This window comes from Natrix helvetica (assembly GCF_964273705.1).
Source record: "Natrix helvetica genome assembly, chromosome: 4".
NCBI lineage: Eukaryota > Metazoa > Chordata > Lepidosauria > Squamata > Natricidae > Natrix > Natrix helvetica.
The window spans coordinates 160519910-160546976 of NC_138550.1; the positions used below are offsets into that span (position 1 = coordinate 160519910).

At 44.4% G+C, this 27067-nt stretch overlaps 1 protein-coding gene across 1 annotated transcript in view; it reads right to left on the reverse strand.

Annotated features, from left to right (window-relative positions):
• Positions 1 to 883: 883 nt before the first annotated feature.
• The window catches only part of HHLA1 (HHLA1 neighbor of OC90), a 74472-nt gene continuing 48288 nt past the window's right edge, over positions 884 to 27067 (reverse strand). The window contains exons 13-16 of the mRNA XM_081952236.1: positions 16926 to 17006; positions 6314 to 6464; positions 2371 to 2453; positions 884 to 940 (exon numbers count right to left, since the gene is read on the reverse strand). Of these exons, the coding sequence (XP_081808362.1) occupies positions 897 to 940; positions 2371 to 2453; positions 6314 to 6464; positions 16926 to 17006 (359 nt within the window). The 3' untranslated portion in view covers positions 884 to 896. The remainder of the gene's footprint in view (positions 941 to 2370; positions 2454 to 6313; positions 6465 to 16925; positions 17007 to 27067) is intronic.

Sequence of the window (27067 nt, forward strand, 5' to 3'; positions counted from 1 at the left end):
AGTTAAAAAATGTTTTAAAAAGTAAAAAAAAAAGTTGGCCACACCCACCCAAACACATGACCCCACCACTAAGCCACACCCATAAAGCCACGCCCACAGAACCAGTAAGGGGGGGAAAATGAATTTCACCACTGTTCTGAAACCCTATAAAGGGCAGGATTTTTTTTCACTTTGGTTATGAAAAAGCCAAATCTAAGCATCCCATCTTTCAGCATGGAAATTCTCCTGGTGAGCTCTTACCAGAGACCATTCCAAGCTTATAAAACCAATCTGTGCTGTAGATTTATAAAGTCGGAAAGTCAAACTGGTTTACTCATCAATAAGAAATAACTTTAAATTGAGCTTGGACATCACAAAGACAAAATATAACTAACTAACTAACTAACTAACTAACTAACTAACTAAATAAATAAATAAATAAATAAATACATGAATGAATGAATGAATGAATGAATGATTGATTGAATGAATGAATGAATAGTAGTAACCTTGTCACATAGTCCTTTTTTTAAAGTGAACACAGGACTGCGATGTAATTCTTACATTTTAATTTCAAATGTGGTTCACTGCTGTTTTAAACAATTAAGGGCCCAGTGATTTACATTCACTAGGAAACTAGGAAACATTCTTTTAAAAAACATATTAATTATAACTTTTCATTTCAGGTACGTTTCTTCTTCTGAATGTCACCTTCTATTCATTATTAACTTGGTTTAATCAGAGTGCAAGCAAGATAATCCTGCCATCCAAGGAAAATCCTCTTTTTCCTCTTCTGTTAGGTGTGTGTGTGTGTGTGTGTGTGTGTGTGTGTGTGTGTGGTTTCTTGCACTGGACGATGGAATAAACCTATGGACTTCTTCCATGTTGCCTCGTTTTCAACAATTCCTCCTGGAGAATCAGATGGATTTACAAATATATTTAAGGCACTTCTGTTTCAATGCTAGAAAAAAAGAAGAGACAATTCAGTGAAGACAAAGAAATTCATATTTAGACAGAAGAGAATATTTGTTGCTCAGGGTTGAACCAGGTTCTTTGGTGCTGACTGAGCTTGGTTGTTTTCTTGTAGATGTTTCATTATCCAACTAAGTAACATCATCAGGGTTACAAGGGAGTGGGGTTTACTCTGTTTATATATAGTTTGCCCTATTAACATTGGTGGGAGTGTTCTTGGATAGTGATTAGGATGCTGTTTACTATTGGATTGTCTGCTTGTTGATAACTGCTTAATTGCACCAGACATGGACAGATTTAATCATAATTTCAAAGGGGAAACTCTGAGCACCCTAGACCAAGCTAGGTGCAAAAATGCTAGAGAATTCCTGGAAGCCTGACACTCAGACAAATCAGTAGTCAACAGGCACATAGAGATAAACAACTGCTACACGCCATTCAAACAGGACAATATTTTTTTTAAAAGGAAACAAAAGACCCAAACCTCAGAAATCAACACCCAGATAGGTAGAGATTAATACCAGGATTAATTCCAGAAAAACAATCAAGCAGTAAACAACACCCCAATCAAGGAAATACCAACTCAAACAAACAATCAAACAATAAATAATAACCTAATTAAGGAACCATCAAGAACACTCCCCCCAACACTGACAGAGCAAGTCACTGGTAGGTAAACAGAATGCAAATTCTACTCCCTTCTAACACTGGTGATGCTACCTAGTTGGGTAATGCAAGAAAACAAGCTGAAAGACCACCAAGGATCCCACAGACTTAGCCAATGTACATACTTCCCCAAATGAAACTTCCCTAATATATTATGATATCCATCATTCCTGGCTCTATTGTGGGTCTCCCTCTACAAATTGACTTCAGTGACTTGAACATGTCAAAAGTGCAGTCAAGGGGTCAAGTCAATCATAAACCATCATCAGGGAAACCATCTCTTCCAATTTTCCCATTCTTCTGCCAAAACTTGGTGGTGGAAAGTTGGAAAACTAGAGAAAAGTTTGGGATAGTTTATTAAATAGTAGGTTTCTTAGGAGGAAACACTATTATGGTTGCAATCCTACCCAAACAGAGGTGGTATTCAGCAGGTTCTGGTGAGTTGGAAAACCGGTAGAGGAAATTTTGAGTAGTTCGGAGAACTGTTAAATACTACTTCTGTATAGCCCCACCCTCATCTATTCTCTACCTCCCGAGTCCCAAGAGGGAATGGGGATTTTGCAGTATCCTTCCTCTGGAGTAGAGAGGAAATGGAGATTTTACAATATCCTTCCCCTGCCACGCCCACCAAGCCACGCCCACAGAACCGATAGTAAAAAAAATTGAATCCCACCACTATACCCAAGGCACATTGAACTCAATGGGCATTGAGCAAAATCCCACAGAAATAGAACAGATGGGATGTATACTTACTCTTAGAATAAGTTGATCTCTTGACTTTTTCACAAATAAATGCTGCATTTTTAAAGAACCATGGGTAATTTTCAATACAGTACCTAAAATGTAAACCAAAATCAAGAGATGAATAGGATATATGTTGAATGATGTATTCATGGATTGAAATAATATAGTATAGCCTTCATTGTCATTGTACATCATGTATACAATGAAATTGGTTTTAGCCTCACTGGTGCAATACATGACAAAAAATACAAAAAAAAAATACAGTAAACAGTATAAAGAATAATCCCTATGTCAGGCCTGCAGCCATCTTTTCTTTTGGACCTCAAGCCTGCCACACTTTTTCTTATTCTACTATGCATTTTCTATTTTGTGACAATTGAAGGGAGGGATGGTACAGAGTTAAATGCTATGTAGCCAAAATAAAATTCCTTTCTAGAAAGCCAAGGTCATCCTTTGTCTTTGCACTTCTGCACCTGACCGGAACTGGATGGTGGAACTGCCAGAATGGCAGTGGAAGATTGGAACATGTGATGGACTTGTGCATGTGAGGGGCAAAATCCTGAACTTTCAACTAGGTGGGGAAAACCGGGAAGCTTTCAGATTCGGGTTTTCCCAGAAGTGCCAGCAATGGCTCTCTTCATAAATTGGAACTTTAAGCAATACTTTGCCTTTGACTCTGATTTACTTTTGGATGCTATTTGGAACCCTGACACCCCATGCAAGTAATTAGGGGAGGGGGATTCTTAGCTGATGTCTGTAACTATAGTAACGAACATACTTGACTTCCAAAAATGACTTCCAAAACATTGTTTTGAATACTGAGCAATAAGAAATACATAATCTTAAGGGCTTCTCCAAATCAATTCTTCTTCCAGGATTACTGAAACCACAGCTTCAACGCTTCCTTTGCTTTTAACTCTCCAATAGATTTTATTGGAAAAGAAGTTCATTTTATTTTTTTCCTGCATTCTCTCTGAGGCCTTGTTATTTCTCCTATTCTATTGCTTCTGAGGTGAAAACCAATATGGTAATTCCTTGCTAAGGTCACAATAAATTTATTGGGTGATAAATTCAGAAACAAGAAACACTGAACACTGAACACAGACTTCCTGTTTTACACTCCCCAAAAGGACCAATAAAAAAAAAGCCTTTAAAAATCCAAGAAGAAAATAACCAACAGGATCATTAATCTTACAGCTCCCTGCAACAAAATGTAGTTCTATTTCCATCAGGCTAAAATTCAGCTGTATATTCAAATGGGAAATATGGAGAGTAGACAACGTCAAATTGGCTTCTCCCTATAAAGTTCTCTCGCACAAGAACCAAAGTGTCTGGTTGTGGCTGATAAAAGACATATTAGGTAGGGGAGAACATAGTATCTATTATCATATGTCTTTTGAACATATGGGAAGTTTGTTGTGAACTCCCACATATTTATATCCTGATATCCTATTATCTATGGAGACTCTCAATCATCCAGGCCATGGTTGGCCCAAAGGTGCTATTTTGCAAGAGGCAACTGGACTTTCTGGTTTTTCTTTGGAGACATTTCGCTTCTCATCCAAGATGCTTCTTCAGATCTGACTGGATGTTGGGGAATGGAAGGATTTATATTCTTTGCAGACAGCTGGTCATTTGCATCCTTTCAGAGAGTTGTTGAGGCCACTTGGAGGTTTGTCTGTGTACTCAGGGTGCAAATGGAACTGCTGAAAGGACTGTCCAGGTCATAAGACTGAGAATCTCCATAGACATTTAGCTTTGCCCCTTGGGATGGACATCCTTCAAATGGTGCGGGAGCATGAACAGAAAAATCGCAGACTACAGGAACCGTTTGCGCTTCAGTTTGAGATCCAGACAAGACAGTGATGGGACAGAGAGGGCAGAAAACATCCTGCACAAAGCACAGCTCCACAACACAGTCCTTTCAGCAGTTCCAAGAAGGCTCTACACCCATTTGCACCACTCAGGTGACCCTGAGGTTACAGATAGACCTCCAAGTGGCCTTGATGACTCTCTAAAAGGATGCAAATGACCAGCTGTCTGCAAGAAATATAAATCCTTCCATTCCCCACCATCCAGCCAGAGTGGAAGAAGATCCTTGGATGAGAAGCAAAATACCTTCAAAGAAAAACAGGGGAAGTCCAGTTGCCCCTTAAGAAAAAAAGCACCTTTGAGGCATCCTATTTACCTATTTGCATGGTCACAACCTTCTGGTCCTTTCAGCTTATAGTATGTAGGGAGGTGCTGGGCTCTCTTCATATATTTTATTCTTATTGGTTTTGCTTGTGCTGCTTTAGAAACCACCCTCCCTGAAATGGGGTGGTATAATAACATCTGTAAAACTAAGTAAATGAATGAATAAATAGATCAAAGCAATTGCCTGGTCTTCCAGGTTCTCTCAAGCTGAGGAAGCTTGATGTCTACTTATTAAATATGAATCCCATTTATTCTATGAAGGCCCATTCATTAAATCTGATGAGATCCCTTTTAAGGAGGCCATCGCATTAAGCCCATAAAATCAAATCTAAAGTAGCCCAATGCAGTTGATGCAAGTGCCTTTTCCTCATGTTTCTACAACCAGAGTTTTGTCTGCTGAAATATCTAACAATTTGCCTAGAACTTTTTGAAGTAAACCCAAAGAGACATTCTTAATTCCCTTCCCTCGTAGGCTGTGAGCCTGGGGTTCACCAGAAGGATGGATTGGCCTCTGCAGAACCATCTTTGGACCCATTTCTCCATCAGTGACTTCTGGTAACTTCATATATCATCCACCCATTTCTGAAGTGACATAGGTGTGGCCTCATTGGTCTACTTTGGAACACCATGGTTGGGGAACTCTAGAAAGTGTTAGAAGTTTCCTAACGATGATGTGAGAACATGCAAGAGAAGATGTTGTCCAACGGTGACAGCCAAAGCTGGTTGATGGAAAAGGACACGTTTTGTGCATGGGTGGGAGTCGACCGGTTTGGATTGGTTTGGGCGAACCGGTAGCTCCAACAATCAGGTGGGCCTGCATACCCACCCCTGCATTTTATTAACCTATATCTTCTCAGCTGATTTTTGGGGCAGAGCAGATTGCTGAGCCTCAGCTTCCGCAGTAACACAGAAGGTTAAGTTTTCTTAAAACTGTGCACAGGTGCAAAGCGCATCATCACCGAACCGGTTGTTAAATGGGCAGGATCCCACCACTGGTTTTGTGGAAAGCTCATCAAAGCTTGATAAGGAAAGATGGGGAAGTAGAGCTTAGGAGAGACTATAACAGGGATGGCGAACCTTTTCGGCACCGAGTGCCCAAACTGGAACACGCGTGAAAGAGTGTGCATATGCATGTGCCTGAATGTTGGAAACCCGAAGACCAGCTGGCCGGTGCATGCATGCCTGTTTTTTGGGCATTTGGGGGCTGTTTTCAGGCCATCTTTCAGGGCATTTTGGGGGGCATTTTCAGGATGTTTTTTCAGGCCATTTTTCAGGGCATTTGGGGGGCATTTTCAGGCAGTTTTTCAGCCATTGTTCGGGGCATTTGGGGGAAATTTTCAGGCTGTTTTCAGGCCATTTTTCAGGGCATTTGGGGGGCATTTTCAGGCAGTTTTTTGGCCTGAAAACAGCCCAAAAACACCCCAAAAAACCCAGAAAATGGTCCCAAAATGCCCTGTTTTTTAAACCAGAAGAGCAGCTGGCGATAGCACGCGTGCCCAGAGAGAGGGCTCTGTGTGCCACCTCTAGCACACATACCATAGGTTCGCCATCACAGGTCTATAAAGACCCAGAAACCAACATGGGGGATTGGCTTTCTTCAGAAAAGCATGAACCTCGCTTGCTTCAACTTGGAAGGAGTGTATCACTCAACTCTTCACCCCCCCCCCCAAAAAAAATCCCCTTGTGAGAATCTGCGCAACTTGTAATATCTAGATTCCCGAGTGAGAACTTAGATGAGACCATTTTTCATATTTACCTCATGGCGTGATTCCTTGAGTAACTCCGGTCTCTGGTACAGAAGCACCGTTGATAAAACTTGCACAACTCCATCACGCAAGGATTCAGCTTTTGAACCATGAAGGGTGGCACAGTCACAAAATTTCCCTTTTGGATGACCTGTGTGCATTCTGGAGAAAGAAAAGTATGTAATCCCAAAGAAGTCCATGGGATCGACGTTTTACTACGGTGGAACATCGTTGGCACGTCGGAGTACTTTTATTTAAAGAAAGGACGTGTTTTTGCACAGAGAAAATCAACGTTCTGGAGTTTTGTTTTAAATAGCCGACACCACACCACGCAACCATCCTGGGAGCTCAACTTTTTACGTAAGGTCTAAGTGAAGATTTCTGAGACTAAGTTGTGAAAATGTTTCATTATGGCAGCTATGAGATCTCAGTAAAGAAAGATTTCTTCATTAGTTCCAAACAATTGTAAATATTTTTAAACAAAGATGATTAGGGGACTGGAGGCTAAAACATATGAAGAACGGTTGCAGGAACTGGGTATGTTTAGCTTAAGATAAAGAAGGACTAGAGGCGACATGATAGCAATGTTCCAATATCTCAAGGGTTGCAACAAAGAAGAGGGAGTCAAACTATTCTCCAAAGCACCTGAAGGCAGAACAAGAAGCAATGGGTGGAAACTAATCAAGGAGAGAAGCAACTTAGAACTGAGGAGAAATTTCCTGACAGTTAGAACAATTAATCAGTGGAACAACTTTCCTCCAGAAGTTGTGAATGCCCCAACACTGGAAGTCTTTAAGAAGATGTTGAATAGCCATTTGACTGAAATGGTATAGGGTTTCCTGCCTAGGCAGGGGGTTGGACTAGAAGATTTCCAAGGTCCCTTCCAACTCTGTTATTCTAAAAAAAATGTAAATAGTCATTTATGACACTGGGTTGTTCTTTAGAAGCACTTTCCTCATATATTTAGTTCAACACCCTTTCCTCTTAAGTTTCATAAATTAATAAGTCTCCTTAAACAACCTGGGGTTTCCTCCAAATTAACATCTATGGAGATTCCCAGTTCCCATTTGCATTATTCGGGTGACTCTGAAGGCACAGATAAACCCCCAAGTGGCCTCAACAACTCTCAAAGGGAAGACTAATGACCAGAGGACTGCAAGGAATATAAATCCTTCCATTCTTCATCATTCAATGAGAACTAAGGAAGCGTCTTCAATGAGAAGCAAAACGTCTTCAAGGAAAAACAGAAGAAAATCCAGTTGCCTTTTGGAAGACCCAAATTAACATCCAATGGATGACAGCCCAAATTCTCCTCAGCTTTGTAAGCTAACCAATCTTTCTCAAAGAGAATCATTTCCTGATGATTGATGCCTTCGGTAACCCAAGTAATGTTTCCTTAAATTTACAAGGAATCCGAACCTTCCTCCAGACTCAAACATTTTCCCTCTCTGTTCTTGGAAGTTGAGCCTTATCAAAACTCAACTTTTTTTCTCTCTTGGACCAGGAGATTGGATTCCCTCAGGAATCATGCTTAGCATTTTTCATGACTTTGAACTGGTTACACGATCAGAGAGAGGTGGAAGAGTGTCATCCCCCTCCCCAAGTAATGAAGGGCCGACGACATATGCCTGAGCTATGAGAAGCAGCCGTGAAATTAATAGAAAATGGCATCTAATTACAGCAGAAGGGGCAAACTCGATTCAAGACAAAGAATCACATACGAGACTTGACAAGCTGCCAAGGGAAGGGGCTAGAAGGAACTCAGGTCACCCACAGAATCGTCGCTGTGACCTTGGTTGGGTCATCGCTTCTTGGATGAACTTCTCTCAGAGTTGTTGCAAAATTTAAACGGGGGATTGAACTGGTCTCTGAGGAGTAAGCCAGAAGCAGAAGCGTTTCTCTTTTTTAAATTTTAACTGAGCAATGTAACAAAGCAAGCTCTGGAAATCATCTTTTTGAGTCCAAACTCTACAGGCAGGAAGCCAAAACTAAAATTTAGGTTTTAATCGCTTCTTGTCTTGAAGCAAACAGAGATCTACAACTTCCCACTTTCTCCTCTTAGGTAAAGAGTCCCCTCACACATATGTGCTATTCATTTCTGACTCTAGGGAGCGGTGCTCATCTCCGTTTCAAAGCCAAAGAGCCAGCGCTGTCCGAAGACGTCTCCATGGTCATGTGGCCGACATGACTAAATGCCGAAGGCGCACAGAACGCTGTTACTTTCCCACCAAAGGTGGTTCCTATTTTTCTACTTGCATTTTTATGTGCTTTCCAACTGCTAGGTTGGCAGAAGCTGGGACGGGAGCTCACTCCTCTTGCAAATGTCCTATTTAATACATTCAGTAATGCAAGCAGTTTATTGCTATATTTTTTTTATCCCAAATACAATTTGCCTTTGCAGGTCGTCCTCGACTTACAACCATTCATTTAGTGACTGTTTGAAGTTACAACAGCCTTGAAAAAAGTGACTTATGACCATTTTTCACACTTATGACTGTTGCAACATCCTAATGGTCATGTACTCAAAATTCAGGCATTTGCAACTGATTCGTATTTATGACATTTGTAATGTCCAGAGGTCATGTGATCACCTTTTGTGACAAACAAAATCAATGAGAAGCCAGATTCACAACCGTGGGACTGACTAAACAACTGCACCGATTCATTTAAAAGCAGTGGCAAGCAAGGTTGCAAAATGGGGTAAAACTCACTTAACAGCTGTCTCATTTAGCAACTGAAATTTGGGGCTCAGTTATGGTCATTTGTCTGTAGAGGACTATCGATAGTTCTTACAATACATGTGACGGACATTCAGAAGAGATCACGAAGGCCACCCATTCCTGAAACGGTGACAAAAACACAGATTTCCTTGGCTTTAATATGTATGTTAATACCAGGGACGCAGTGGCTCAGTGACTAAGACACTGAGCTTGTCAATCAGAAGGCCAGCAGTTCAGCGGTTCAAATCCCTAGCACCGCATAACAGAGTGAGCTCCCGTTACTTGTCCCAGCTTCTGCCAACCTAGCAGTTCGAAGGCACGTAAAAATGCAAGTAGAAAAATAGGGACCACCTTTGGTGGGACGGTAACAGCATTCCGTGCACCTTCAGTATTTAATCATGCCCACCACATGACCATGGAGACATCTTTGGACAGCACTGGCTCTTCGGCTTTGAAATGGAGATGAGCATCACCCCCTAGAGTAAGGAATGACTAGCCCATATATGCAAAGGGAACCTCTACCTTTCCTTTTACCTAATATGTTAAGTGTAATATTATAAATGTAAGCTCCTTTACATTGGACTGTTATCTTTTCAAGATGGGATTTCAGTTCAGTCACAGTAAAAGAACTGAAGCCTACAAGGTCTTTGGGGGGAAAGGAAGAAATATCTTGTGGGGCCTTCAACATCCCTTCATCCCTGTAGAAGAATCTCTCCTGACAAAAGAAAAAAATAGACAGCTTTATCCTGTAGGTGAGGAGATGCCTGCTCCCACAGCCACTCCACTTTCTGTCACATTCTTGAACCGAAGCCAGGCAGAAAATATATATATATATATATATCTCATTTCCCCATACTTTATGGGTGAGATGGTCAGGTGTGGCTGTGCCGCTTCCAGAGACAATGGCCTTATTCTTTTTCCAGCTCTCCATCCCTCGTCGCCTGCTTAAAATTAAAAAGTCATGTGCCAGCAATGAGCAAGTTATAGGCTTCAGTGGAAGAAAGCCAGAACGAACAAGGAAATGGTTGAGAAGAAAATGTATACCTACCATGAAGTCCAAGCATCAAAAGAAGACTTTTCCATTCTTGTTTTCATCTCAAGATTTGACCAGTCTTTTGGTCCTGGTGGACATCTCAGAGAAACACCTTCGAAAGCCAGAATTGGAAACTCCCTCTGGTTTTCTGTTATCCCCTGACCATCTCCATGTGGTCAACCTATGAAGACCACTTCCTTGCGGTTGGCCTTTGGGGTTGAGGCTATTTTTTTTTCTTTTGCTTTTCATCACAGCATGTCTGCCTTCATTCTTACTTTTAAGCAATATACACAGAGGAGGACTTGCTATTATTTTAAGCAGTATCCCCTTCATCAGTAGGATCTACTTATTTTTTCAAGTCAAGAGCAGGCAACCTGATGCTCTCTATATGGCGAGGACTACAACTCCCACAATGCCTTGCTGACAGCAGCTGACAATTTCAGAGATCAAGACACTGCATATCAGATTTAAATGACAGGAAACAGATTTGATTGGTGGTTTGAAAAGCTTCCTAACTTTAACAGAAGTTCATCAGTGAAACCAACAACCCAAAGAGTTGATGGACTCCATACAACAGATGTGTTGACATCACTTAGAGATGCTTTGATATGGATCCTTGCACTGAACGAAGAGTCGAATTCAATGATCTCAATGGCGCCCCAAATTCTGGGACTGTAACATTCTGTAAAATGCCAGATTTGGCGGAAGGAGAGAAACAATTTATCTCTATCTCCAATCTTTGGACTTCTATTGTACTGCAGTGATAGGTCTCCTTACTTCTATCAAGGGTTGGACTTCCAGAACAGTGGTCTCAGACCCACAGCAGGCATGGGGTGGTCATCAATGAAGGAGGCAGAATTAGCCTGTTCATGTTCACCTGAAATTTTGAGGAGCTCCAGGGGTCACAAGAAAGGAGCTGGGGGCAGGATGAAATCCAAGGACTACAAGATGTTTACTTATTCAGCTTGAAAACAAATAGTAAGGCAATATGGCAGAATTAATCTCACTGCTCCAATTGTTGTTTCTGCTCTTATCAAGGTGGGCCATACATTCTACTCCACAAGTTAGTTACCTTATTTTCCGGACTATAAGATGCACCAGAATATAAGACGCACCATGATTTTGAAGAGGTAAATCCAGGTTTTTGCACTCTGCAGGCCTCCCAAGCCCTCTGCACGCCTCATTTTTTGCACACACAAACAAAAAGGGAGGGGCATGCAGATCTTTGGGAGGCTGGTAGAGTGCTCCTGGGGGCTGGTGGGGCAAAAATGAGCAAAAAAAGGGGGCTATTTTTTGCTCGTTTTTGCCCTCCCCAGCCCTCAAGAGCACTCTGGAAGCCTCCCAAACCCTCTGCATGTCCATTTTGGCAAAGGGGGTAGAGTTTTGCTACGCCAAAAATGATGTATTCAGTGTCTAAGACACACCCAGATTTTCGCCCTCTTTTGGGGGGGGGAAGGTGCGTCTTATACTCAAAAAATATGGTATCTCATGGAACTGATCTATAAAGCACAACATTGACTCTATGAATCATGCAACCGTCCAATCACGGATGATAGGTCCAATCCAGTCAAACTAAACCTTGCAATATAGTAGAATCTTCTGTTCAAAAACTCCTGTTCAAGATCTTTAAGCTTGGTGGAGCTAATTTTTAGGGAATTGGAATATTACTACAACCTTAATAGTACTAATTCACCCCACCCCATGTTTTCCAAAGACAACCTGCCAACATGGTAGTGGCAGAAAAGATGGATTTTTTTACTCTTATCAACCCAAGACTTCACATTAGAAATTCAGCTCTGAATGAATTTAAAAGACCACTTTAAAAACTAACTCTTGTTGATGGTTGGTTATTTGTAGTGGTGGGTTCCGGACCGGTTGCAACGAAGCCCGGCGTCCTCCACATGAATGTGCGTAATGCGCACATGCATCTTACCTTCCAGCGACGCTCCAGCTGCTTGGCAGAGCATCACACAGGTGCTGTATGCGCCATACGCGTGCACGGAAGCGCCAAAGGCTTTAAGAGACATGTAAGGAGTGAGGGCGGGCGGGTGGGCCCTCTGGAGCACTGTACCGGAACGGTACCTGGTGCTCCTGGCAGGCTCTGGTACACCCGTACTGGGGTGTATCGCCTGCAACCCACCACTGGTTGGTTGGTTCCTAATTTTTCTGATCAGCCTGCCAAAATCCATGGGAAAATTAACAAAATCATATAGGTAATTTTTGAAGACGTCCATTCAATGCAAAAGAAATACGGGGTGCTTAAAGCAGGAGAGACATGTACCGCAACCTAAATCTTCACCATCTGCATTCAACATCTTACAAATCACCTTACAAATTATTTATAGATATTATAATTGTAGATATTATGCAATAGGAGAAAGAATTCAGCCTATCAGCTACTCCTAGGACACATGACAGTTACAGGTAATGTTTGACTTACAACTATATTTGATCTCGGAATTACAGTCGTAACTCAGGACCATCATTAAGCACGTCAACATGGGACCGTGATCAATTTTACAATTTGGGGGTGGTCGTGAAACGAACACCATGGTTGAGCCATGGACATTGCCAAGAATTCTGGGAAATAAGATCCACTCATGTGTAGGGAGTCAACATTCTCAGCAAATGATTCAGTTTGATCTAGAGGTTAGGGCATCAGGCTAGAAACCAGGAGATGGTGAGTTTTAGTCCCATCATTAGGCCTGAAAGGCAGCTAAGGGACCATAAATTCTATGCCTAAGGCATGAAAGGCAGCTGGGTGACTTTGGGCCATTCACTAGGAGACTGTGAGTTCTAGTCTTATCTTAGCCATGAAAGCCAGTTGAGTGACTTTGGCTCCAGCCCGTCCCATCCTAACCCACATACAGTGTTGTAGAGTTGGGGGGTGGGGGAATAGGAAGAGAAATGAGTATGAGGTATGCCCGTTCCCTGAGCTATTTCTAAAAATAATAAAGGCAGGATATAAATTAATAAATAAATAATTTTTACAAAGTCGTGGCCATTATGGCAGCAGACAGGACAGCTGTACCACCTCACTGTCTGTCTGTTAAGTAATTGCTGATGATAAATTTTGCCCATTCCAAGAAAAGTAAAAAAGAAGGATAGCCGACAGCCAAAGGCTCAGCTTTCGGGTCAATTAGTTGCTTGAAATAGAATCTTTCAGGTTAAGACTGTAGATTTATTGCCAGTGCTCGGTGACTTTGTGATCAAGGGATGCGTGGGAGAAGACGCTACTCAAAGAGGCCATTTTAAAGGGCCCAATTTTGCAGAGGCAGACTCAAAGGAATATGAGCTAATAGGGTCAGCGGATTGAAGAATGCAATTATACAAGGAATCGGACACCCAACCATTTGGACTTCCAATCTTCAGCCGATTCCACTAAATTCAACCTAAGCAGAGCTGAAGAAGCTTCTTGGATGAGGAGCGAAATGTCTTCAAAGAAAAAAAAATCCAGTTACCTCTTGGGAAAAAAAAGCACCTTTGGGACAACCTTGACTTGGGTGACTGAGAAACTCCGTAGACATATGCAGGGAAGACGTTTTCTTGACATTTGTGCAGTTTTTCCTGTCTGCTTTTCCTAGAGGTATCCTGCTACAGCAATGTAGGTACACCCTGGACTATGTACTACGGTGTATTTGCGCCCTGAATCTCCTACAATATTATTAGTATGTTATCTTCTTTCATCTGTTTCCTTCACCCATACTTCAAAGGTATACAGGAGGACCATGGGTGGGATTTAAAATTGTTAGCAAGGGGTTCTCTGCCCAGTTGCTGTATGGGCGTGGCCATGATGGGTGTGGCCTAATTGAGGTAGAAGGGCATTAATGATATAAAAACAATATAAAGTGCTTTAGTGTTGTGATCCCGAACTGTTTGGGTGTGAAGCAAGCTTCTGGAAGGAACAGGGAACTTGCTTAAATTCTGCTTACAGGAAGAAGAACTTGCTTAATGTAACTTATAGTTGAATATCCCATGTACTAAAATAATTCCTGTAACTGACCATAAGACTTGTGCAAAGGGATGTGGACCAAAAGTAACAGATGGCATACGATAAAGACCCACCCATGTAACCCACCCACCTATACGGAATACGCTGTAGAGATCGCTTCTTCTTTCTTGTATCCTGTTTTCAACTGTTTTAACCTGCTGTAGTTAGATAAAAGTGTGTTAGAGGGCAATGCCTCGGCAAAGCTAAGACGTGTTGGACCTATATAAGTTAACCCTTGGGCGTATCCCCGGGGTTCAGAATTTGTCATGTGAATGCTCTGAACCTGTGCGCACAATAAACCTGTGTTCTTCAACCTTCACGGTCTTGTCTTCTGAATTGGTAAAGTGGGCCTTCCACTACATTTCTGGCGAGCCAGCCAGGAGATACAACGGGTCTTGAGACCCATGGCAGGTGGGGCATTTTTGTCCTCCCCAGGCTCCGGAGGCTTTGTTCAAGCCTCCGGGAGGGGGAAAATGGCCTCCCCGGGCTCTAGAGGCCAGAAACGGGCTCGGTAGTCCCATTTATCGCCCTCCCCAAGCCTCCACGAGCGCCGTGCAGAGGTGGGTTCCTACCGTTCGGCCCGGTTCGGCCGAGTAGGTAGTAACTCATCCGCCCACACACCTGAACCTGTTCTATTGTTGACTGTGCCATCTTTATTTCTGCTTCTGCACATGCGCAGAACAATCTCCATTGCAGAAATGTAATTTTCCCCCTTTTCTTACATTCTGCACATGTGCACACCTTTTTAGGTGTAAATGCACACAGATGCAAATTACGCATTTGGCAAGCATGTGAGCAAAGCACATGCGTGTGCCCAAGATGTTTTGTGTGCCAAACCGGCAATAATGCCGGTAACAACCCACCCCTGGCGCCCTGCACTTACCTGTATCCAAAACGGACTGCGTGGGGGCTCCTGGGAGGGATGGGGCAGGGTGGCCGGGGCCAGCCAGGAGTAGGATTTGGGGGTTTTCCAAATTGCACAGAACCTTGGCCATAGATTCTCCCAAACCTCTAATAACCAGCAGCAGCTCACCCTGTCAGGCCTGCAGTCATATTCCTTTTAGGATCTTTGGCCTGCCACACTCTCTCTTATTTTACTATGCTGTTTCATTAGTGGGGAATAGGGAAGGGGGAATAGTAAGGAGCAGAATGTGTTGTTGTCAAAATAAAACATTCCTTTCTAGGAGCCCAAGCTCATCCTTTGTCTCTGCACCTGACCGGAACTAGATGGGTGGAATTTGTCAGCGTGGCAGTAGAAGATTGGACTATGTGATGGACTTGTGGGTGTGGGGGGCAAGGTTTTGAACTTTCAACTGGGTGGAAGCCCAGGAAGCTTTCAGATTCGGGTTTCCACAGATTGTACCAACATGTCTCTCTTATTAAATTGGAACTTTGATGAAAGCTATGCCTTGAACTCTGATTTAATTCTGGATGATATTTGGAACGCTGACACACCCCTAAGGTGGATCTCAATTTACAACAGTTCATTTACTGAATATTCAAAGTTACAAAAGTACTGAAAGAGGTGACTTATGACTGTTTTTCACACGGACGACTGTTGTGGCATCCCTGTGGTCATATGATCAAAATTCAGATGTTTGCCATCTGACTCAGATGTATGACCGTTGTAGTGTCCCGGGGTCACGTGATTCCCCTTTTGCAACCTTCTGACAAGCAAAGTCAATGGGGAAGCCAGATTCATTTAATAGCTATGTTGGTAATCCAACAATGGCAATGATTCACTTAACAACCTGTTGTAACCCAGCAGGAGCCGTTGGAGCTGCAACCAGACTCTGACAGTGAGGGGCCTTATGACTCGGCTCTGGAAGATGTGGAGGACCCTGGACAGGGTTCCGACTGTGAGCAGGGATAAGAGAGGCTGGTTGGCCACCAGGAGGCGCCTGAGGCATGGAGCAGTGGTGAAAGCCAAAGGGAGTGTGCTCCTGAAATCATGCCTTGGAGCAGTGGGGAGGAGACAAGGGAGTTGGTTCTGGATGCCCGGCAATGGAGAGCTGATAGACGCAGAGAACAGCTACGCAGTTACAGGAGATAATTGGACCCAGGTGGTTGCAATTAGGCTCCTCTCAAGACTGTATAAAAAGAAACTGTTTGCAGGAATCAACTTATTTAGCAGAGCTGGAGAAGCTATCAGGCCTTGTCTTATCTTGGCAGGCTGGATTGCTGCCAAGGTCTCGTCTGTGTGTTAATAAATCATTGTGCAGTATCTTTGTCTTGGCGTGTTTGGTGTATGAAGAGGGGGGGGGAGTCAGAACAACAACCCTTGGCAAGAAAACTTGTAAAATGGGGCAAAATTCACTTAAGAAATGTCTGTCTCAACAACTGAAATTTTGGGCTACCTGTAATATGGGCCAGGCATGCATTTTTGCCCTTTAAGGGATTGTACACTTTTTAAAGCAAGTTTTTCATTTGTTTTCTTCCCATGTCATTCATCAGGTTAGCAGTCAGAAGAAGTGGAAATACCAGGTGGAACTAAAAGCTATTTCCAGGCCCAGCTTCAGAGAGAACAAAATTTCATTTTTCTTTTGACGCTGAAAAGCAGTAAAGCCAGGCCAAATCTCAAACAAGCAGGGCTCTTCAATTTAAAAGTAATATCATGGGTGCAGATAATAAGCTTAAGGACTAGAAGCTTGAAATGTTTTTAGTAGTCCCACGTGGTGACTCAGAACAAAAAGGAGAAGAGGCAGGAATGAAGGTGAAGCTCAGAACAAAAGGGATGAATATGAAATGGGGACATTGAGAGGTGAAAATGTCTGTAGCAATTTTTTTCTGCATCAAGATGTATTTTTCGTGCGTGGAGTCTGTGAGAAGAGTCCTGCACATCTATGCCATGTTTGGTTGCTCAAAAGAAAAGTACTTACTGGAATTCACCTTTGATACGCTGTCACTGTTGGGCCTTTGTTGCAATGTCACAAGGGCAGGTAAGGGTGTGTTTCTTGTCACTGAAAGGAGAATCAGAAGATAACACATTAGCAAGAATGGATTGTGAATTGCATTGCTTTGGCAGAGGTTCCCACTTATGGGTTAACACAATATTGTCCTTCGTGCACAGGGAGTCAAACCATGTTCTGTATATCTCTCTCTCTGCCTTTGGCTTATTTCTGGAACAAATGAACCAGAAGTATGAAGTTGGCCATCCCAGAACAAGGTAGGCATCCTTACATCACCTTGGTCAAATGATTATACATTCTATTTTTGAAAACTCCACTGATGGAGTACCCACAATTCCAGGAGGCAAGCTATTCCATTGATTAATTGATCTCTGAACATTTCTCCTTACTTCTAGGTTAGTGTTCTGACCTGGGCTTCCCCAAAAAGCACGAGGCAGAGTCCTGGTCCTGACAAAACCCCTTTTATTAAACAAATGTGAATTCCTTTCATTCACATTCATCAAGGCCTGGCAAACAATCTTCCAAAGGAATAATTATGACTACAGACCTTATCTATCTTGGAAAGCTGCCATGTAAATATTTTCCAAATTAGGTGCTGTGCAAGGAAAGACTGGACACAGAGTCTCTGAGATTCAGGGACAGATCTTCATACTCCTGAAATGAATCTAACAACCAAATGAACGAATTGTTTCCTGCAAAACCCCACTCCCCTTTTGCTCCTCTTTTATTTCCTATGGGACAGGCCAATCACCGTCCACCTGTGACTTTACTCGCATGTCAACCCTGATTTCTGAGTTGTGCTCTTCTTCTGACAGCTCTGCACATGTCCACACTGGGAACAGGCTCCAGCTGTTCCTCTGCCTCACTGCTGTCTAGCTCCGTAGGCACCTGATCACTATTCCATCATTTCTTCAAGGTTGGTGTAACTCTTGTCCCTCAGCAAGTTGGCCATGGTAAGTTGTCCCACGGTGAGTTGGCCTTGGTGAGTTGGCCATGGCAAGTTGTCCTAGAGACGCTCAGCATCTTTTCTGTATCAGGATGACTGGAATTGGACACAGCTGTCAGGGTTCCAAGTAACACCCACGGTGAGTTGGCCTTGGTGAGTTGGCCATGGCAAGTTGTCCTAGAGACCCTCAGCATCTTTTCTGTATCAGGATGACCGGAATTGGACACAGCTGTCAGGGTTCCAAGTAACACCCCCAACGAAAGAAGACTCTGAGGCTTGAAGTTCCTCAAAGTTCTATTTTATTAGAGATGTCATATTGGCACATCTTGGAAATCCTGGATCTGAAAGCTTCCAGGTTTTCCCCACCCAAATGAAGGTCCAAGCCCCTGCCCAGCACCCACATGTCCATCACATGGCTCAATCAGGTGCATACGTGTATCCCACTCCAGGGGAAGGATACTGCAAAATCCCCATTTCCTCCCTGTCACGATGTTAAAAAGTTTGCTAGGCATGAGCTGACATTCAAGAGGTAAACTAAGAAAGAGTTATTGCGCAGGTCATAAAAGTTCTTATCTGAAAGTGATTTATTGCGCATGCGTCACACATTCCAGAATTTCTTTTCTTCTTTGTTCGGCTGCCAACTTGGCAACCGGAGATTTTATTATCAAAATGTAACCAATTAGTTATTTTCTGTTTTATTTACTTTTATTATTTTCGTATTAAAGTTTGTTTATTAATTAGAATACTTCTTAAAGACTTTTATTTCTTTTCTTAATATCTCAAAAGATATGCGGAAGGGAATCAGCCCGGTCCATTGATCTCAAATTTCTCCAGGGCATTTTTTTCCCCTGACACTCCCCACTCCAGTGGGAGATTACTGCAAAATCCCCACTCCAGGGGAAGGTTACTGCAAAATCCCCATTCCCTATCTACTCCAGGAGGTTACTGCAAAATCCCCATTCCCTATCTACTCCAGGAGGTTACTGCAAAATCTCCATTCCAGGGGAAGGTTGCTGCAAAATCCCCATTCCCTATCTACTCCAGGAGGTTACTGCAAAATCTCCATTCCAGGGGAAGGTTGCTGCAAAATCCCCATTCCCTATCTACTCCAGGAGGTTACTGCAAAATCTCCATTCCCTATCTACTCCAGGGGAAGGTTACTGCAAAATCCCCATTCCCTATCTACTCCAGGAGGTTACTGCAAAATCTCCATTCCAGGGGAAGGTTGCTGCAAAATCCACATTCCCTCCCCACTCCAGGGGAAGGTTACTGCAAAATCCCCATTCCCTATCTACTCCAGGAGGTTACTGCAAAATCCCCATTCCCTATCTACTCCAGGAGGTTACTGCAAAATCTCCATTCCAGGGGAAGGTTGCTGCAAAATCCCCATTCCCTATCTACTCCAGGAGGTTACTGCAAAATCTCCATTCCAGGGGAAGTTTGCTGCAAAATCCCCATTCCCTATCTACTCCAGGAGGTTACTGCAAAATCTCCATTCCAGGGGAAGGTTGCTGCAAAATCCCCATTCCCTATCTACTCCAGGAGGTTACTGCAAAATCTCCATTCCCTATCTACTCCAGGGGAAGGTTACTGCAAAATCCCCATTCCCTATCTACTCCATGAGGTTACTGCAAAATCTCCATTCCAGGGGAAGGTTGCTGCAAAATCCACATTCCCTCCCCACTCCAGGGGAAGGTTACTGCAAAATCCCCATTCCCTATCTACTCCAGGAGGTTACTGCAAAATCCCCATTCCCTATCTACTCCAGGAGGTTACTGCAAAATCTCCATTCCAGGGGAAGGTTGCTGCAAAATCCCCATTCCCTATCTACTCCAGGAGGTTACTGCAAAATCTCCATTCCAGGGGAAGGTTGCTGCAAAATCCACATTCCCTATCTACTCCAGGAGGTTACTGCAAAATCTCCATTCCCTATCTACTCCAGGGGAAGGTTACTGCAAAATCCCCATTCCCTATCTACTCCAGGAGGTTACTGCAAAATCTCCACTCCAGGGGAAGGTTACTGCAAAATCCCCATTCCCTATCTACTCCAGGAGGTTACTGCAAAATCCCCATTCCCTATCTACTCCAGGAGGTTACTGCAAAATCTCCATTCCAGGGGAAGGTTGCTGCAAAATCCCCATTCCCTATCTACTCCAGGAGGTTACTGCAAAATCTCCATTCCAGGGGAAGGTTGCTGCATAATCCCCATTCCCTATCTACTCCAGGAGGTTACTGCAAAATCTCCATTCCCTATCTACTCCAGGGGAAGGTTACTGCAAAATCCCCATTCCCTATCTACTCCAGGAGGTTACTGCAAAATCTCCATTCCAGGGGAAGGTTGCTGCAAAATCCACATTCCCTCCCCACTCCAGGGGAAGGTTACTGCAAAATCCCCATTCCCTATCTAGTCCAGGAGGTTACTGCAAAATCCCCATTCCCTATCTACTCCAGGAGGTTACTGCAAAATCTCCATTCCAGGGGAAGGTTGCTGCAAAATCCCCATTCCCTATCTACTCCAGGAGGTTACTGCAAAATCTCCATTCCAGGGGAAGGTTGCTGCAAAATCCCCATTCCCTATCTACTCCAGGAGGTTACTGCAAAATCTCCATTCCCTATCTACTCCAGGGGAAGGTTACTGCAAAATCCCCATTCCCTATCTACTCCAGGAGGTTACTGCAAAATCTCCATTCCAGGGGAAGGTTGCTGCAAAATCCACATTCCCTCCCCACTCCAGGGGAAGGTTACTGCAAAATCCCCATTCCCTATCTACTCCAGGAGGTTACTGCAAAATCCCCATTCCCTATCTACTCCAGGAGGTTACTGCAAAATCTCCATTCCAGGGGAAGGTTGCTGCAAAATCACCATTCCCTATCTACTCCAGGAGGTTACTGCAAAATCTCCATTCCAGGGGAAGGTTGCTGCAAAATCCCCATTCCCTATCTACTCCAGGAGGTTACTGCAAAATCTCCATTCCAGGGGAAGGTTGCTGCAAAATCCACATTCCCTATCTACTCCAGGAGGTTACTGCAAAATCTCCATTCCCTATCTACTCCAGGGGAAGGTTACTGCAAAATCCCCATTCCCTATCTACTCCAGGAGGTTACTGCAAAATCTCCATTCCAGGGGAAGGTTGCTGCAAAATCCACATTCCCTCCCCACTCCAGGGGAAGGTTACTGCAAAATCCCCATTCCCTATCTACTCCAGGAGGTTACTGCAAAATCCCCATTCCCTATCTACTCCAGGAGGTTACTGCAAAATCTCCATTCCAGGGGAAGGTTGCTGCAAAATCCCCATTCCCTATCTACTCCAGGAGGTTACTGCAAAATCTCCATTCCAGGGGAAGGTTGCTGCAAAATCCCCATTCCCTATCTACTCCAGGAGGTTACTGCAAAATCTCCATTCCCTATCTACTCCAGGGGAAGGTTACTGCAAAATCCCCATTCCCTATCTACTCCAGGAGGTTACTGCAAAATCTCCATTCCAGGGGAAGGTTGCTGCAAAATCCACATTCCCTCCCCACTCCAGGGGAAGGTTACTGCAAAATCCCCATTCCCTATCTACTCTAGGAGGTTACTGCAAAATCCCCATTCCCTATCTACTCCAGGAGGTTACTGCAAAATCTCCATTCCAGGGGAAGGTTGCTGCAAAATCCCCATTCCCTATCTACTCCAGGAGGTTACTGCAAAATCTCCATTCCAGGGGAAGGTTGCTGCAAAATCCCCATTCCCTATCTACTCCAGGAGGTTACTGCAAAATCTCCATTCCCTATCTACTCCAGGGGAAGGTTACTGCAAAATCCCCATTCCCTATCTACTCCAGGAGGTTACTGCAAAATCTCCATTCCAGGGGAAGGTTGCTGCAAAATCCACATTCCCTCCCCACTCCAGGGGAAGGTTACTGCAAAATCCCCATTCCCTATCTAGTCCAGGAGGTTACTGCAAAATCCCCATTCCCTATCTACTCCAGGAGGTTACTGCAAAATCTCCATTCCAGGGGAAGGTTGCTGCAAAATCCCCATTCCCTATCTACTCCAGGAGGTTACTGCAAAATCTCCATTCCCTATCTACTCCAGGGGAAGGTTACTGCAAAATCCCCATTCCCTATCTACTCCAGGAGGTTACTGCAAAATCTCCATTCCAGGGGAAGGTTGCTGCAAAATCCACATTCCCTCCCCACTCCAGGGGAAGGTTACTGCAAAATCCCCATTCCCTATCTAGTCCAGGAGGTTACTGCAAAATCCCCATTCCCTATCTACTCCAGGAGGTTACTGCAAAATCTCCATTCCAGGGGAAGGTTGCTGCAAAATCCCCATTCCCTATCTACTCCAGGAGGTTACTGCAAAATCTCCATTCCAGGGGAAGGTTGCTGCAAAATCCCCATTCCCTATCTACTCCAGGAGGTTACTGCAAAATCTCCATTCCCTATCTACTCCAGGGGAAGGTTACTGCAAAATCCCCATTCCCTATCTACTCCAGGAGGTTACTGCAAAATCTCCATTCCAGGGGAAGGTTGCTGCAAAATCCACATTCCCTCCCCACTCCAGGGGAAGGTTACTGCAAAATCCCCATTCCCTATCTACTCCAGGAGGTTACTGCAAAATCCCCATTCCCTATCTACTCCAGGAGGTTACTGCAAAATCTCCATTCCAGGGGAAGGTTGCTGCAAAATCCCCATTCCCTATCTACTCCAGGAGGTTACTGCAAAATCTCCATTCCAGGGGAAGGTTGCTGCAAAATCCCCATTCCCTATCTACTCCAGGAGGTTACTGCAAAATCTCCATTCCAGGGGAAGGTTGCTGCAAAATCCACATTCCCTATCTACTCCAGGAGGTTACTGCAAAATCTCCATTCCCTATCTACTCCAGGGGAAGGTTACTGCAAAATCCCCATTCCCTATCTACTCCAGGAGGTTACTGCAAAATCTCCATTCCAGGGGAAGGTTGCTGCAAAATCCACATTCCCTCCCCACTCCAGGGGAAGGTTACTGCAAAATCCCCATTCCCTATCTACTCCAGGAGGTTACTGCAAAATCCCCATTCCCTATCTACTCCAGGAGGTTACTGCAAAATCTCCATTCCAGGGGAAGGTTGCTGTAAAATCCCCATTCCCTATCTACTCCAGGAGGTTACTGCAAAATCTCCATTCCAGGGGAAGGTTGCTGCAAAATCCCCATTCCCTATCTACTCCAGGAGGTTACTGCAAAATCTCCATTCCCTATCTACTCCAGGGGAAGGTTGCTGCAAAATCCCCATTCCCTATCTACTCCAGGAGGTTACTGCAAAATCTCCATTCCAGGGGAAGGTTGCTGCAAAATCCACATTCCCTATCTACTCCAGGAGGTTACTGCAAAATCCCCATTCCCTATCTACTCCAGGAGGTTACTGCAAAATCTCCATTCCAGGGGAAGGTTGCTGCAAAATCCCCATTCCCTATCTACTCCAGGAGGTTACTGCAAAATCTCCATTCCAGGGGAAGGTTGCTGCATAATCCCCATTCCCTATCTACTCCAGGAGGTTACTGCAAAATCTCCATTCCCTATCTACTCCAGGGGAAGGTTACTGCAAAATCCCCATTCCCTATCTACTCCAGGAGGTTACTGCAAAATCTCCATTCCAGGGGAAGGTTGCTGCAAAATCCACATTCCCTCCCCACTCCAGGGGAAGGTTACTGCAAAATCCCCATTCCCTATCTAGTCCAGGAGGTTACTGCAAAATCCCCATTCCCTATCTACTCCAGGAGGTTACTGCAAAATCTCCATTCCAGGGGAAGGTTGCTGCAAAATCCCCATTCCCTATCTACTCCAGGAGGTTACTGCAAAATCTCCATTCCAGGGGAAGGTTGCTGCAAAATCCCCATTCCCTATCTACTCCAGGAGGTTACTGCAAAATCTCCATTCCCTATCTACTCCAGGGGAAGGTTACTGCAAAATCCCCATTCCCTATCTACTCCAGGAGGTTACTGCAAAATCTCCATTCCAGGGGAAGGTTGCTGCAAAATCCACATTCCCTCCCCACTCCAGGGGAAGGTTACTGCAAAATCCCCATTCCCTATCTACTCCAGGAGGTTACTGCAAAATCCCCATTCCCTATCTACTCCAGGAGGTTACTGCAAAATCTCCATTCCAGGGGAAGGTTGCTGCAAAATCACCATTCCCTATCTACTCCAGGAGGTTACTGCAAAATCTCCATTCCAGGGGAAGGTTGCTGCAAAATCCCCATTCCCTATCTACTCCAGGAGGTTACTGCAAAATCTCCATTCCAGGGGAAGGTTGCTGCAAAATCCACATTCCCTATCTACTCCAGGAGGTTACTGCAAAATCTCCATTCCCTATCTACTCCAGGGGAAGGTTACTGCAAAATCCCCATTCCCTATCTACTCCAGGAGGTTACTGCAAAATCTCCATTCCAGGGGAAGGTTGCTGCAAAATCCACATTCCCTCCCCACTCCAGGGGAAGGTTACTGCAAAATCCCCATTCCCTATCTACTCCAGGAGGTTACTGCAAAATCCCCATTCCCTATCTACTCCAGGAGGTTACTGCAAAATCTCCATTCCAGGGGAAGGTTGCTGCAAAATCCCCATTCCCTATCTACTCCAGGAGGTTACTGCAAAATCTCCATTCCAGGGGAAGGTTGCTGCAAAATCCCCATTCCCTATCTACTCCAGGAGGTTACTGCAAAATCTCCATTCCCTATCTACTCCAGGGGAAGGTTACTGCAAAATCCCCATTCCCTATCTACTCCAGGAGGTTACTGCAAAATCTCCATTCCAGGGGAAGGTTGCTGCAAAATCCACATTCCCTCCCCACTCCAGGGGAAGGTTACTGCAAAATCCCCATTCCCTATCTACTCTAGGAGGTTACTGCAAAATCCCCATTCCCTATCTACTCCAGGAGGTTACTGCAAAATCTCCATTCCAGGGGAAGGTTGCTGCAAAATCCCCATTCCCTATCTACTCCAGGAGGTTACTGCAAAATCTCCATTCCAGGGGAAGGTTGCTGCAAAATCCCCATTCCCTATCTACTCCAGGAGGTTACTGCAAAATCTCCATTCCCTATCTACTCCAGGGGAAGGTTACTGCAAAATCCCCATTCCCTATCTACTCCAGGAGGTTACTGCAAAATCTCCATTCCAGGGGAAGGTTGCTGCAAAATCCACATTCCCTCCCCACTCCAGGGGAAGGTTACTGCAAAATCCCCATTCCCTATCTAGTCCAGGAGGTTACTGCAAAATCCCCATTCCCTATCTACTCCAGGAGGTTACTGCAAAATCTCCATTCCAGGGGAAGGTTGCTGCAAAATCCCCATTCCCTATCTACTCCAGGAGGTTACTGCAAAATCTCCATTCCCTATCTACTCCAGGGGAAGGTTACTGCAAAATCCCCATTCCCTATCTACTCCAGGAGGTTACTGCAAAATCTCCATTCCAGGGGAAGGTTGCTGCAAAATCCACATTCCCTCCCCACTCCAGGGGAAGGTTACTGCAAAATCCCCATTCCCTATCTAGTCCAGGAGGTTACTGCAAAATCCCCATTCCCTATCTACTCCAGGAGGTTACTGCAAAATCTCCATTCCAGGGGAAGGTTGCTGCAAAATCCCCATTCCCTATCTACTCCAGGAGGTTACTGCAAAATCTCCATTCCAGGGGAAGGTTGCTGCAAAATCCCCATTCCCTATCTACTCCAGGAGGTTACTGCAAAATCTCCATTCCCTATCTACTCCAGGGGAAGGTTACTGCAAAATCCCCATTCCCTATCTACTCCAGGAGGTTACTGCAAAATCTCCATTCCAGGGGAAGGTTGCTGCAAAATCCACATTCCCTCCCCACTCCAGGGGAAGGTTACTGCAAAATCCCCATTCCCTATCTACTCCAGGAGGTTACTGCAAAATCCCCATTCCCTATCTACTCCAGGAGGTTACTGCAAAATCTCCATTCCAGGGGAAGGTTGCTGCAAAATCCCCATTCCCTATCTACTCCAGGAGGTTACTGCAAAATCTCCATTCCAGGGGAAGGTTGCTGCAAAATCCCCATTCCCTATCTACTCCAGGAGGTTACTGCAAAATCTCCATTCCAGGGGAAGGTTGCTGCAAAATCCACATTCCCTATCTACTCCAGGAGGTTACTGCAAAATCTCCATTCCCTATCTACTCCAGGGGAAGGTTACTGCAAAATCCCCATTCCCTATCTACTCCAGGAGGTTACTGCAAAATCTCCATTCCAGGGGAAGGTTGCTGCAAAATCCACATTCCCTCCCCACTCCAGGGGAAGGTTACTGCAAAATCCCCATTCCCTATCTACTCCAGGAGGTTACTGCAAAATCCCCATTCCCTATCTACTCCAGGAGGTTACTGCAAAATCTCCATTCCAGGGGAAGGTTGCTGTAAAATCCCCATTCCCTATCTACTCCAGGAGGTTACTGCAAAATCTCCATTCCAGGGGAAGGTTGCTGCAAAATCCCCATTCCCTATCTACTCCAGGAGGTTACTGCAAAATCTCCATTCCCTATCTACTCCAGGGGAAGGTTGCTGCAAAATCCCCATTCCCTATCTACTCCAGGAGGTTACTGCAAAATCTCCATTCCAGGGGAAGGTTGCTGCAAAATCCACATTCCCTCCCCACTCCAGGGGAAGGTTACTGCAAAATCCCCATTCCCTATCTACTCTAGGAGGTTACTGCAAAATCCCCATTCCCTATCTACTCCAGGAGGTTACTGCAAAATCTCCATTCCAGGGGAAGGTTGCTGCAAAATCCCCATTCCCTATCTACTCCAGGAGGTTACTGCAAAATCTCCATTCCAGGGGAAGGTTGCTGCAAAATCCCCATTCCCTATCTACTCCAGGAGGTTACTGCAAAATCTCCATTCCCTATCTACTCCAGGGGAAGGTTACTGCAAAATCCCCATTCCCTATCTACTCCAGGAGGTTACTGCAAAATCTCCATTCCAGGGGAAGGTTGCTGCAAAATCCACATTCCCTCCCCACTCCAGGGGAAGGTTACTGCAAAATCCCCATTCCCTATCTAGTCCAGGAGGTTACTGCAAAATCCCCATTCCCTATCTACTCCAGGAGGTTACTGCAAAATCTCCATTCCAGGGGAAGGTTGCTGCAAAATCCCCATTCCCTATCTACTCCAGGAGGTTACTGCAAAATCTCCATTCCCTATCTACTCC